The 13740-nt window shown below is 31.5% G+C and overlaps 2 protein-coding genes across 3 annotated transcripts in view; one reads left to right on the top strand and one right to left on the bottom strand.

Moving 5' to 3' along the window:
* LOC106759198 (uncharacterized oxidoreductase y4sL) overlaps positions 1 to 4420 on the bottom strand; it is a 14104-nt gene extending 9684 nt beyond the window's left edge. The window contains exons 1-2 of one of the 2 annotated variants that reach the window (XM_014642247.2): positions 4135 to 4420; positions 2754 to 2903 (exon numbers count right to left, since the gene is read on the bottom strand). In XM_014642247.2, the coding sequence (XP_014497733.1) occupies positions 2754 to 2903; positions 4135 to 4273 (289 nt within the window). In that variant the 5' untranslated portion in view covers positions 4274 to 4420. The remainder of the gene's footprint in view (positions 1 to 2753; positions 2904 to 4134) is intronic. The other variant, XM_022779577.1, reaches the window with a different exon arrangement.
* A 6343-nt stretch (positions 4421 to 10763) lies between these two features.
* On the top strand, positions 10764 to 12543 carry LOC106758245 (sugar transport protein 10-like). The gene is made up of 3 exons (XM_014641186.1): positions 10764 to 11222; positions 11343 to 11966; positions 12088 to 12543. The coding sequence occupies exons 1-3, from the start codon at positions 10764 to 10766 to the stop codon at positions 12541 to 12543; spliced, it is 1539 nt and encodes a 512-aa protein (XP_014496672.1).
* The last annotated feature ends 1197 nt before the right edge of the window (positions 12544 to 13740 follow it).

Genomic DNA, 13740 nt, shown 5'->3' with positions numbered 1-13740 from the left:
GGTTATTTTCTTTGATACAGTATTTCCATTCAATAAAAGAGGTTTATTTATCTATTTGTCCATTGTTAACTCTTTGTGAGAGTGTGTGAGGAAGGTACTCTAGATACGTTCCATTCTCGGGTACGTAACACTCATGCATGCTATCAGACAAAATGACATCTAAAATACTCCCTACAAAACTAAATGTACTTATTAGTTAGAATTTGAGGATATTTCTTCAACGTGACAAGCTACCATCTTGTGAGTTTCCAATGGTTCTTTTCTTCATCATGTATAGCTCATTTAAGGAAAACAAATTGTTTCTCACAAAGTTTGAGAATACTTATAGTTTACATGAGAGCACTTGTAATGATTTTGAATAAGAGCATTATTTGAGTGTGGATTTTTTTTTTGTAATTGTGAATCATTCTCTTCTTGTAGTATAGCAAAACTTTTCTCCTCCATCATTGTCTAATTTATATTAGACCAAAATATAAAAACCGCTAAACATAAAACTCCAAATCAAAATAGCTTCTAATTAGGGGTGGGCAAAATATCCATTTATGTCACTGATCTACTTTTGTTCTCACCCAATCCATTTAAAATCCATTTTATGAAAGATCCAATCAATTTAAGATCCATTTTATGAAATATGGATTTTTATTTTATCTATATTTTTTAGTTTGGGTGTTGCTCCCTCTACCACCATCCCTTGCTCCCTCTACCTCTCCAACCCTTTACAAAATATTTTTAATTACAAAAGTAGCCTTTTTTTTTATTTTTAATTCTATTTATTTACTTTATTCAGAAACCTTAAATTTCTACCCATTTTTACTCATCCATTTTCATTCGGGCAGCCCCACCCCCCACTCTCCCAAGTCTCACTTTCTCTCTTTCCAGATTCTCACCCCCTCCAACTCTCACCAGATTCGTTTCTTCTCATCTCCCAGCTCTTACATTTCTTCTCCATATCTGTTTGGTTCTTCTCCGTTTTCCTATCTCCATATCCGTTTGGTTTCGTGGTGCGGTGATGTAGCTTTTCGAGTGTGGTGGTGCGGAATGTTTGCGGTAGTCATTGGGCGATATAGCTGTTCCAAACAATAAAGAATATTTTATGACTAATAATAATGAATATTTTATGACTAACATCATAAAAAAAATAATTTTATTTACATTGATAAAAAAAATGAAAAATATATACATGAATTAATTAAAAAAATTTCAAATTTTCAAAATTCTTACTACTTAATTATAATTTAAAATTTTCTAAATTTAAATGATCAAATTCTTGTCTTAAAGTTTTAAAATTTCAATATTTTAATTTTTTTATTTAAATGATTATATAAAATGTTTCAACCTTTTTATAAAATTAACTATATATTTTTTCTGACACTTTGCTACATATTTCTTCCTCATGTATCACCATTTTTTTATGTGAGATTACTTAACTATTCGTATGTTGATGTGGGTAAGATAAACAATCAGAAAGTTTAAAAGATACAACAATAGAAAGAAGCATATAAAAAGGCAGAGATTGATAGAAGAAAATGAAACATAGAAACATGGGTCCATCATTAAAATGATTGTGTTGTTTGGGTGATGAGATCGAAGAGAGAAAGAAACAAAATAACTGTCAATAACAAATGTTTGTTGGTTAAGCATAAACTAGACCATCGCATTCATGTAGGGTATTGGAGTGGGTAAAAGTTAAAAAATATTAACCCTAAAAATAAAATTGTATTGAAGGGTAAAACAAGAATAGGAAGGTAGAAAGAGGGGTAAAACAGGAATTGGGAGGTGGAGGGAGCAAGGGGTGGTGGTGAAGGGAGTCAACACACTTTTAGTTTTTTTTGGATTGGATATCCATTCTTTTAATAGGAAAAATCTAAATTTCCAATCTACATTTTCGATCTAACTTTTCAGGCCAGGCCAAACATCGAGACGGTCTTGGCCGTGCCAAAGGTAAAGACGGTCGGGCTCTATCAATGATGAAAAGGTATACAAACTTCAAAAAGGCTCTATCTTATTTGAAACAAGCTACAATAGTCATATTACAATAGAACTAAATGGTTACCTTCTAAAATAAGACTTTACACCGACTGAGAATGAAGTCACTCAGTATGTCAAATGGAAAATTCCCAAGTGATAGAAATCTCAAATCAGCTAGAGATCAGACTAAATTATAATATATATATATATATATATATATATATATATATATATATAAAAGGAAACAAATTTTATCTTGCAGAATCTGTTTTGTAAGTAGAATTAGGCTTAAACACATTACCTTAACATGGTATGGTGTCAACCGCTGTCAAGCTCCCCTCATTCCCCATAATATTATCTTGAGTAAATAAGAACACTTATAGTGATTATTTGTTACGAATGAGAAAGAGGTCTCTCTAGCCTTACAAAAGCAGTTGGATTTTTTTGTAATATGAAACATTCTCTTTTAGTAACATTTAAAAAAGTTTCTTAATTTTTATCTCACCTGAATTCCACCAAAATTTATTTTGCATTTACTCACGTAATCTCTTCAATTGTAAGCACTTTAAAATTATGTGTTCTCTCTACAGAGGTGCTGTGAAAGCAATTGCATATAAAAGGAAACACCATGATTGTAACACAACCAGACACACACTGCAGTGATGGTTTGCTACTAAAGATGCAAGTTTTATATGCAGCTTCAAATTCTGAGAGACACATTTGCATGTCTCCCTTCCAAATTGCAGATGAAACAAAGAAATGTATAGAAAGATGGAACTACATACCACAGTTTTTCCAGCCCAACTCCACCATAGGATCCAAGCCTTCCTCTTCTATGCTGTGTGCCAGCATTTTCCAAAGTTGGTGGCTCCTCTGAGAAAGATCCCATATAGCACTCCCAGGGGTTTTGTATATCATCCACAGATATCCCTGGCCTAAAACAAACTAAATTATAAACCATTTTCGTTGTAAATCACTTTTTCTTGTCTATAAATAGAAATATTAGATATCTAATCTGTTTCTATATTTTTATATTACATATCTATATTTTACAACTTCTTTTTTCAAGTTTAAATACAGAATACTTATATGTGAAGTATAGGAAATTATAGTATGGGAGCTACACACGAACACCTATTACGGGCTTTCATTGTCAACACTGATAACATTTATATTGTTCACTGTCCGGTCTCTCTTAGAGTGACCCATCCGGTTCCTTTTTGATAACTTTTATACTGTCACCGTACGGCCTCTCTTAGAGTGACCCGTCCGGTTCTTTTTCCTTTTTTATCTTTTCCGCTCGGTTTCTTTTCTTTCTTCGTTTCTTTTGTTTCTTCGTTTGTATTGCCTTTCCTATATATTTCTTTCCTTACTTGTATTTTCGATGAATCAATCAATGAATCCAATAGTTTCTCTTTTACTCTTCACTTTCTCTCTTTTGTCACGCTATAATTCTATGATGGTATCAGAAGAATTTCATGTTGCTGCTCATTGATTTCTGTCTTCTTGTTCTTGATTTTCTTTTCCTCTTCTTCTCTCATGGCTATGACCACTTCATCTTCATCCACCCACGATAATACTCCTTCATACCTTTATCTACACCCCAATGAAAACCCTGCCATAGCCCTGGTCTCACCTGTTCTAAATGCCACAAATTATCATTCATGGAGCAGATCTTTCATCACGGCTCTTTCTGCCAAAGACAAGATAGAATTTTTCCCTTTTTATCTTTTCCGCTCGGTTTCTTTTCTTTCTTCGTTTCTTTTGTTTCTTCGTTTGTATTGCCTTTCCTGTATATTTCTTTCCTTACTTGTATTTTCGATGAATCAATCAATGAATAGAATAGTTTCTCTTTTACTCTTCACTTTCACGCTATAATTCTATGAAACACCTATGTAAATACAGACAGTGTGAATACTGGTATGCACTTACTGTAATAATACCAATGGTTACAGATGCCATAAATGGGTTGAATGAGTTAAAAATTATTCTTTCTACCCTAATAATTATAACTTAAGATCATGAGTCATATCACAGGAATTATCTTATAAAATTCGACTAAACTTGAGTTTTTTTTTTTTTCAATGACTATATTTTTATTTGATTTAACCTGTGATAATAATCGAAATTGTTATTGTATTGCAAAAAAAAGATGGAGGTTGGTACCTGCACCAGTAGAACCAGAACAAGGAAGTTCCTTATCGATTATGGCGACGGAGAGGTCGGAAGAGATGAGGAAGTGGCGAGCGATGGTCAACCCAATGATGCCAGCTCCCACTATAACCACGTCATATGCGTCAGCCATAGCACTCTGCTGCTGTGGAAACTCTTCAACAAAACTTCCTATTTTTTCGTTGCTTGGTTTTCGATAGCCATTTTCCACTCTTCATTTTGCTGTTTTTTAAGTGTAACTCCATCCGCGCACTGCAGAAGATAAGAACGCTGAACACGGAAGAAATATATAACCGACAAAAGAAAATCATACAAATAAATTTAAAACATCAATCCGTTCATCTACTTTTAAAACACTAAATTAATATTTGGGTTCATAGCATTTTTTATTATTATTATTATTAAGTATTATTCTTATTAGCAGTAGTATTAATATATATTTATTTTTTTATAATTTTATTATATCTCTTATTATTTATTTAAATATTAAGAACATAATTAACTATTATAATACTGTTAATATTTATTGAATTATGTTTAACTTTTATTCTTTATATTTTTTAATAGTTTAACTTTTGTATTTCTAATTATTCACTCCTTAGTTGTAATGTCTAATATTTTTATTTTTAAGAATATTTATTATGTTTTCATTCATTTCTAAATCTTTTTTAATATAACATATATTTACAATGTAAAAGAATATAATAACAAATAATTTTCATATTTTAAGTTTGCAAAATGATAAGTTAAAATATATTTTGATATAATATTTATATAAAAAATCTAAGTCAAAATTTTAATCATATAAATAATAATCACTCATCAATTATTATATGTCAATTTTATAATTTAGTATAAATAAAGAAATACCTAAATGTTATTTTTTAATATTAATATTTATCAATCCAAATAATAATAATATCTCTCATTCCATGTGTTAATATCTTTATGTTTGTCTATATTAGCATGTTTTTTTTACGCATTATCTCTATATTTTATTTTTATTTAATCATTGTATCGGTTCTCTTTTTTTTTTAAGTCGCATATAGTTTTCTAAATTTTTTTTTTCATTTCAATTGGGCTTTTATTTTTCAAAAATATAACCAATCAGGCTTTTATTTAAATATATATATAAGTATAATACTTAAATATAATTATGCAAATAAATTATTTATTCAAATATAATAATAATTATATTAATTTTCTTAACCTAAATTTTTTAAAAAATATGCACATATTTAAGACTAGTTTGTAAATATAATTCAATGTTTTTTTTTTCAATTTTTTACTGGTTTTTATATTTGTAGAAAAGGTTCAATGTGATTTTTTTTTGTTAATAAATAAATGACTATAAACTTAGAAGTAGTACATATATAATATTTTGAGGTTATATAGATGTTGTGTGGGTTAAATATGAATTTATTGAGATGAAAAATATGCTGTCTTCGCAAGTACAAGACTTTCATGTGCTGAAAAGACAGCTATACATTTAATATATCATAATGCCACTATAAACACAAGTGCAGATTCTGTAGATGTGAGCTAGGATTGAAGTTGACATCCGCAACCCATAATATTAATAACAAGAAATAATAATAATAATAATAATAATAATAATAATAATAATAATAATAATAATAATAATAATAATAATAGTAATCTATTTATGGCAGGAGACTTTGACATATATATCCTTGTGTTGTGTCATGGTCCTCCTACATTGTAAGAATCTAAGAATCTAATGCAATGTTCTCTTGAGAGAGAGTTCGAATGAGATGATTTGAAAAAGAATCATTGGAGGGATATGAGGAGATTGGTTGATTATTTGAGTGGATTTGAAAATAATTGAGATTGAATTTAGAAGTAAATTTTGTGAGGATTAGTGTAGAATTTTATTTATGTGATAGATTTAAAAAATTTGTTTAATTGATAGAAATTAAAAATTAGCAAAATACTCTTAATTATTAAAATAATATAAAATTATGTTTGTTAATTATATATTTAATTATAAAAATGTTTATAAAGAGTAAAAAATTAAAAATAATTATTAAAATTAATTTTTAAAAAGTAAAAAAAATATAAATTAGTTAAATGAATTTATTTTTAAATGTAGTAAAATAAATTTATTTTAAAATGTGTAAGTGAGATGCATGTTTAGGCTACGTGTGGGATTGGATGTGAACTTTGAAAGCATAGATAGAGTAACTTGTTGGTATCTACTAAAAAATATTTCTTGATTTAGATTTAGAACTTGGAAACACAAGAGTACACAAACACAACAAAGATACACTCTTAAAACACCCAATACACAACAGAGGCCCTCCCTATTTTTCTCTCTTCAGATGTTTTGTACAATTTGTTTTTAAAGTGTTTGTGTAGTAAGGGTGTAATATTGATTTGATAATTGAATTATTGTGATATATTATTGTTTTGATGGTTACTTTGTTGATCCTTATTTATTTGTGTTTGTCGATGATTGTATAACTTGTGTTGTTATCCAGAGGAGTTGATTCTATAAATACTCTAGTTGATGAGTAAAACAATAAAAATTAACGAGTGTTTGGAAAACTTTTAAGTTTATTGAACAATTTTGTTTATTTAATAATGTAATGATTTTTTTGATTTTATTTGAAAAGTATATATTTTGACTATGGTTTAATTTAATTCAAATTAAATAAATAAGATATTCTTTTAATTCAATTTAAAAGGGTTTTAAATTTTTAGCTTCCACATATTCATGAAATCTAAAATTGGAGTGTTACATATATATATATATATATATAAATGAAATGATAATTTGGAGTTAATAATTTAACCTGATTCAAACTTTGTTGATCATACTAATACCAAGAAATCTATACCTGGATATGTTTTTATGCTAGGTTGGAGTATTGTATCATGAGACAACCTTTGGTCAACCCGTAACATACTGACAAGACAAATGGATCAAATTAGTATAAGCTCACATGTTGAAAAATCTGAACCGACCTACCTATTTTCCAACAGGTAGACGAAGTCATCTTGTTTTGTCACCCTATATATTTATTTAGACTTGGAATTAAGGATTGAATAGGCCATTAAAATTGTATTTAGATTTTTCTTTACAATATTTATGGTTAAGAGAATAATAAAAATAAAAGATAAAGTAAGTACATCAATATTAAAATATCTGAACATACCAAAACAGAACACGTTCAAGAAAGTGAAGTGATCATTAAACATATTCAAGTTCTGGATTGCTCATCATTTATCTGTTGGCAAAAGAATTTTAAGTATCATATAATACCAACGAGATTTAATGCATAATTGTAAGCACCTTTATTTTTAAAACTCTTATTTAATTTTGTTTTTTTTCATTTATTTTATGCACGAGAAAACTTATTTAATTGTGACTTAATATAAACATATGTGACGTATTTATTAAAGCTAAAAACTTATAATGAGAAACTAAGTATAAAACATATGATACATGAGATATAAAACTTATTCATATATTGATAATTAATAAATGCATTTAAGTAAAACTCTCAAAATGGGTCACAATCCGCGAGTCAATCTGGCTCATCACGAATTTGGATCGGGTTGGGTTTGAAAAAATTAAATTTTTTTTATGCGCGTTACATTTTAACCCGACTCATTTAAACCTGGCTCATGCGGGTTGAATCCGTGGTAGGCCGGATTGACCCGCCAACCCACCTACCTAATTTTATTTTTTTAATTTATTATCTTATTTATGAAACCCTAAAAAATAAAATACTCTCTTCACTCACTATGTATACCAAAAAAGTAACTTTTGTTCTCACAAATCACTCTCATGGAACTTGTTCTCATTTACGGTGCTGTCACTCTCACTTCTTCACTGAAATTCTTCAAGGAGCAGGTAAAACATCATTCCTTTTTTCTTTTCTTTTTTCCACATTTTTGTTTTCTCACTTATCTCATTTGTATGTTTTTTGTGTTTGTTTTTGGATGACATTTGGATTATATTGTACTTTTTATTATTATTTTGAATTGTCTTCAGTTTAACATTATTTTTTTGGAGTGAAATTTGTTTAAATTTGAATACAGAAAGTTTGTAATTTTTTTATTTAAAAAAATTGTAATTAAATGGGATAGTGAGCCAACCCGTTTACCCACCAACTCGTGGTGGGTCGAGCTGGGTTCAGATTTTTCTGGCTCGCTAATAAATGAGTCAAGTTGGGTTGGCTCACACTAGTGCAGAAACGCTATTTAACGTCGGTTAATTTGGGCTTTTAACGTCACTTTCAGAACCGACGTCTATACGGGTGACGTCTATGGGACGTCGCAATTCCTCCGAACTGACGCCTATATAGACGTTAGTTAACGATATCCACCGACATCTATATAGACGTCTGCTTATACTCACACCGACGTCTAATTACTCTATATAGACGTCCACCTATGCTTAAACCGACGTCAACATGAATATATAGAAGTTGTAAATGACACTAACCGACGTCTATGTTCCTTATAGACGTCGGACCATGCACTAACCGACGTCTAACAACGGCGTTGTGTTTTAGTGCAGTTTTGATCCAGACTTTCGGTAGCATTTTGTAACACTCTCCTCTCGCTAGTTTCCCCACAAAAAAAGCTTGCGTCTTTTGAATCTTCTATGACATTCAACCCAAAACCGAACCTGGGTCCATGACTACTTCCCATTATTCAACCGCAAAGGAAAAAAATTACGGTGATACGAGAACTACAAGAACCCAAGTTCCATTTTGGGTCGGAAGCCATAGAAAACTCAAAAGATCGCCACTCTTCTTGTGACGAAACAAGCAAACGGAGAATGTTACATTATGTTACCCAAAGAAAGGATCAAAACTGCACTAAAACACAACACAAATAAAGCAAATTTTAATCAGTTGAACGATAAGATAATCGATAAAAAACTAAATAAGGTTTAAACGGTAAAGCATAAAAAAAAAACCACGCACCTGGGATGCAAGAGAGAAAAAGGAGAGGACGAAGACAATGACGTTATGAGAAACCACAATGCAATGCCGCAAGAGATAAAAAGTAGAGGTGTGCAAGCGAGTAAAAGAAGAGGAGAAGCAGAGAAAAAGGAGAAGAGATGAAGACGCGATTAGAAACTGAATGGCAATAAGAGTTTGCGGTCTATTTAAAATGAAATGGGGCGTCGGTTGCTCCAGAAACCGACGTCTATTGACGTCGGTGTTTCAGGGGATTCGACGTCTATTCTACGTCAAAGAAGCTGAAAAGATTGACGTTTGATTTCCTGTCAGGGTAGTTCACGTCGGTGCCCCTCCTAGCCGACATCTAAAACCCTCGAATTTGGTGAAAATAATCAATTACAGGAGCGTAGACGTCGCTTACGTTCAGAACCGACGTCTAAATTGAAGAATTTTTGTCTTCCCGCCTTCCAGACAGGCCTTAGACGTCGCCGTTTGACTATCTGACGTCTAAGCGTCTGGGAATTAGGTGCACAACATTAATTGTAGCCCAGTCGACGTCGGGTTTTCAGGGGATCCGACGTCTATGCAACGTTTAAAGCTGAACCGGTTGACATTTGATTTCTTGTCAGTGACTTGAACGTCAGTGCCCTTGTCTAGCCGACGTCGAATTGACTATCTTATCACATACCTCAGGCAATTGGACATCGGTTTGCGGCAAGTGCGATGTCTATGATGTCATAGACGTCGCCTAACAGCGAAACTGACGTCTAGTTTTCCAATAAATTTACGATAATGCCACCGTGCAGTAATAGACGTCGGTTTTTCACGAAACTGACGTCTAATGAGTGACGTTAAACATCATTTTTGCACTAGTATCACCAAATGACCAACCCATGGTGGACTGGGCCGGGTCAAGCCGGGTTATCTGTTTTGACAGCTCTAGATTTAAGTAGATAAATATTAGCATATTTTCTTGAATTAACATCTCCATTTTATTTTTAGCAACATGTAGAATAAACGTATACATTAAGGACCTAAGGTGTATTTAAGCAATAAATAAATCGTGCGAAATTTTTATTAGCATCAATTAAAAACTCAATCCCATTATAATGCCAATCTTATATTTAAACATAATATAATTTTAGAAACTAAACTAGTATATAATTATTTGAAACAAACACAATTTACTAAAATTAAAATATTGTTAATTATTTTTATAAACAAATGTCAATGAAATATTATTATATGAATATATAAAAATTTCATAAATCCTGATCAACAAAATATTACTATACGACATATAAATTGATTCTTAATTTATAACTTAATTATAAATAAATTACTATATTAACTAATGGCCAACTTTCTTTTGTAAACAATTATTATGTATATTTTGAATAACTAATTTTTATTTGAAGTCCTTAAAATAATACATAAGTTCTAACTGAAAAAACAATACACTTAAATTAAGATATAAACAACACAGATAATTAAATTGCTTAAAATTATATAATATCGTTAAATAAGTTATTTAATTTTTATAACTCGATATTATGTGTTGGATGCTATTGTTAGCATATTTTAGATTATAAAACAAGTCCATACTTAAAATCTCATATGTAGAAAAAGAAAGAAGGGTTAAGAGAAAGAAAAAGTTTTATTTAAAATATAACATTTTTTAAGATGGCAGGTGGAACTTTTGCTACTCAAGAACATGGAAGACAATACGAAAGCAAGATCACAATATTTGTATTGGTCACATGTTTTGTAGCAGCCATGGGTGGTCTACTCTTTGGTTATGATCTTGGAATTACGGGAGGAGTAACTTCCATGGAACCATTCTTAATAAAATTCTTTCCGAGTGTGTATAAAAAAATGAAAGATGAATCTATCCATGAAAGTCAATATTGTAAATTTGACAATGAACTCCTTACTTTGTTCACCTCTTCTTTATATCTTGCTGCATTAGTAGCTTCTTTCTTTGCTTCCACCACCACAAGAATGATGGGACGTAAGACCTCAATGTTTGCAGGTGGTTTATTCTTCCTTGTTGGTGCATTGTTGAATGGTTTTGCCATCAACATTGAAATGCTCATCATAGGTCGATTATTACTTGGTTTTGGTGTTGGATATTGTAACCAGGTGAGGCTTTGCATCATTGTTAATGCTTTAAAATTTGGTTATATGAATATGGAGAGATTTTCATGATTAAATTGTTTTTAACTTTTCCTTTTTCTTTTTTATTATTATTATTTCAAATAGTCTGTACCTGTGTATTTGAGTGAAATGGCTCCAACATCGATAAGGGGTGCACTTAACATTGGATTTCAAATGATGATCACAATTGGCATCTTGATTGCAAACCTTATTAATTATGGCACTGCTAAACTAGAATATGGTTGGAGAATTTCTTTAGGTGTTGGTGGAGTTCCTGCAATCATGTTATGTGTAGGATCTCTTTTCTTAGGTGACACCCCTAATTCCTTAATTGAAAGAGGTAAAGAAGAGGAAGCAAAGAAAATGTTGAAAAAGATTCGCGNCATGGATAATGTTGACGAGGAGTTCCAAGACCTTGTTAATTTGACTAAAGCAGCCAAAGGTGTGGAACATCCATGGAAGAACATTACAGAGCCAAAATACAGACCTCAACTCACGTTTTGCTCTCTGATCCCATTTTTCCAACAATTCACTGGCATCAATGTCATCATGTTTTATGCACCCGTCCTCTTTAAAACTTTAGGCTTTGGTAATGATACTTCCCTTATGTCTTCAGTTATCACTGGAGGTGTTAATGTGGTTGCCACTTTTGTTTCCATTTTCTCTGTGGACAAGTTTGGGAGAAAGATATTGTTCCTCGAAGGGGGCATTCAAATGCTTATTTGTCAGGTAAAAACCTTAACTCAATCTATAAACGATTTTTGTTATTTTAGTATTTAAAAATAACACTTTTATCACATAAGTCATTTGCTAGCATGAATAACTAATTTGAAGTTCATAATATGTGTAGCTTGCTGTTGGAATCATGATTGCTCTAAAGTTTGGGGTGAGTGGTGAAGGCTATTTTACCAATGGGGAAGCCAGTCTTCTCTTATTCTTTATATGCGCATACGTTGCAGCATATGCATGGTCTTGGGGTCCCCTTGGGTGGTTGGTTCCTAGTGAAATATGTTCTCTAGAGGTTCGATCTGCGGGCCAAAGCATCAATGTTGCTGTAAACATGTTATTTACCTTTGTCATTGCTCAAGTTTTTCTAACCATGCTTTGTCACCTCAAGTTTGGCCTTTTCTTTTTCTTTGCTGGATTTGTGCTTATCATGACCATTTTTGTTGCCTTGCTCCTACCTGAGACAAGAAATGTTCGAATTGAAGAAATGTACAAAGTTTGGAAATCACATTGGTTTTGGAGGAAGTTTATTTCAGATGATGTAGTCAATGGTGGACATCCTCATATAACTACAATTTGAAAGTAGATTGCTCAAGAACTTCATTTACTTGTACCAACAAAAGTTCTACCATTTTACAAATAATTCATTATAGTTATGTAATTCTTGTGGTTTGTAACGAATATACTCATTCAAAATTTGAACCAAATGCATAAAAAAAATGTTTGTCCTATATTTAAAATAATATTTTAGCATATTGCTTGGATTTCGTTATATTTTTCTTGAAGTGTGATTTTAACATTAAATTATTTATATTTATCTTTATCCATCGATAGTGACACAAACCAAACCTTAAAATACTATTAAGTGGACTTTAAGCCTAACTTAACTCCACATAATCGGCTTGTAAGGTGAGATTTTATAACTACATGTGGCATCCTGAAAGGGGTGTTACATTTTGGTATCAAATCTTAGTTTTCAAAAAGAATTTAGGGCTTTGGGAAGTGAGCTTGTCTAGTTGCTGTTGTAAATCTCTGTAGCTTATTGTGTGTATGATGTGAATAAAGTCTAATATTAAAAGTCCTATGGTATTTATTGTTATTTTGGTACGCTAAATTATATTTAAATTGTTTTAACTGTGATGTATATAAAGAGCATGGCCCGTAGACCCAAGATCCCAAACCCAACCTCTTCTACAAATGAGATCTCCCAGGCTATCGAACGAATGGTCAATGTGATGCAACAACATCATGCCGCTCAGGTGCCTCACAATCATGCTAGTTTGAATTATTTTATGAGGCGTAATCCATCCAAGTTCAACGGGAAGCCTACACCCGACAAAGCAAACACTTGGATAAGAGAGAAAGAGAAGATTTTTAGGGTGATTGGATGCTCGGAGGAGAAAAAGCTTGTTTATGTGTGTCTTTTCTATTGGTGGGTGAAATTGAGTATTTTTTGGGGCGTATGTAGCAAATCACAGAGGCAAATGGTGAGATCAACAACTAGGCCAACTTCAGGGCAAGGTTTCTAGAGAAGTATTTCTTGGACAATGCTATGTGTTAAGACAAGATCGTTTATAGATTAGTGATGGGTGTCGCCGCCCAATCAAATTTTATGTGCAATTAAAGTGTAGTATAAATTAGGGAATGACCCCTAGGTCGTCTCCCAAAGACCAATTTCGCGGTTCAATAATCGAGTCTAACACGAAGGGGGGGATTTTGAAAAGTTTGTGAATGTGGATAGACTAAATTAAAAATAAAAATTACACACACCAAACAT

The sequence above is a fragment of the Vigna radiata genome, chromosome 4, assembly GCF_000741045.1.
Source record: "Vigna radiata var. radiata cultivar VC1973A chromosome 4, Vradiata_ver6, whole genome shotgun sequence".
Taxonomy (NCBI): Eukaryota; Viridiplantae; Streptophyta; class Magnoliopsida; order Fabales; family Fabaceae; genus Vigna; species Vigna radiata.
Note: the sequence above shows the minus strand (reverse complement) of the source record. Positions and strands in the feature narration are given on the sequence as shown.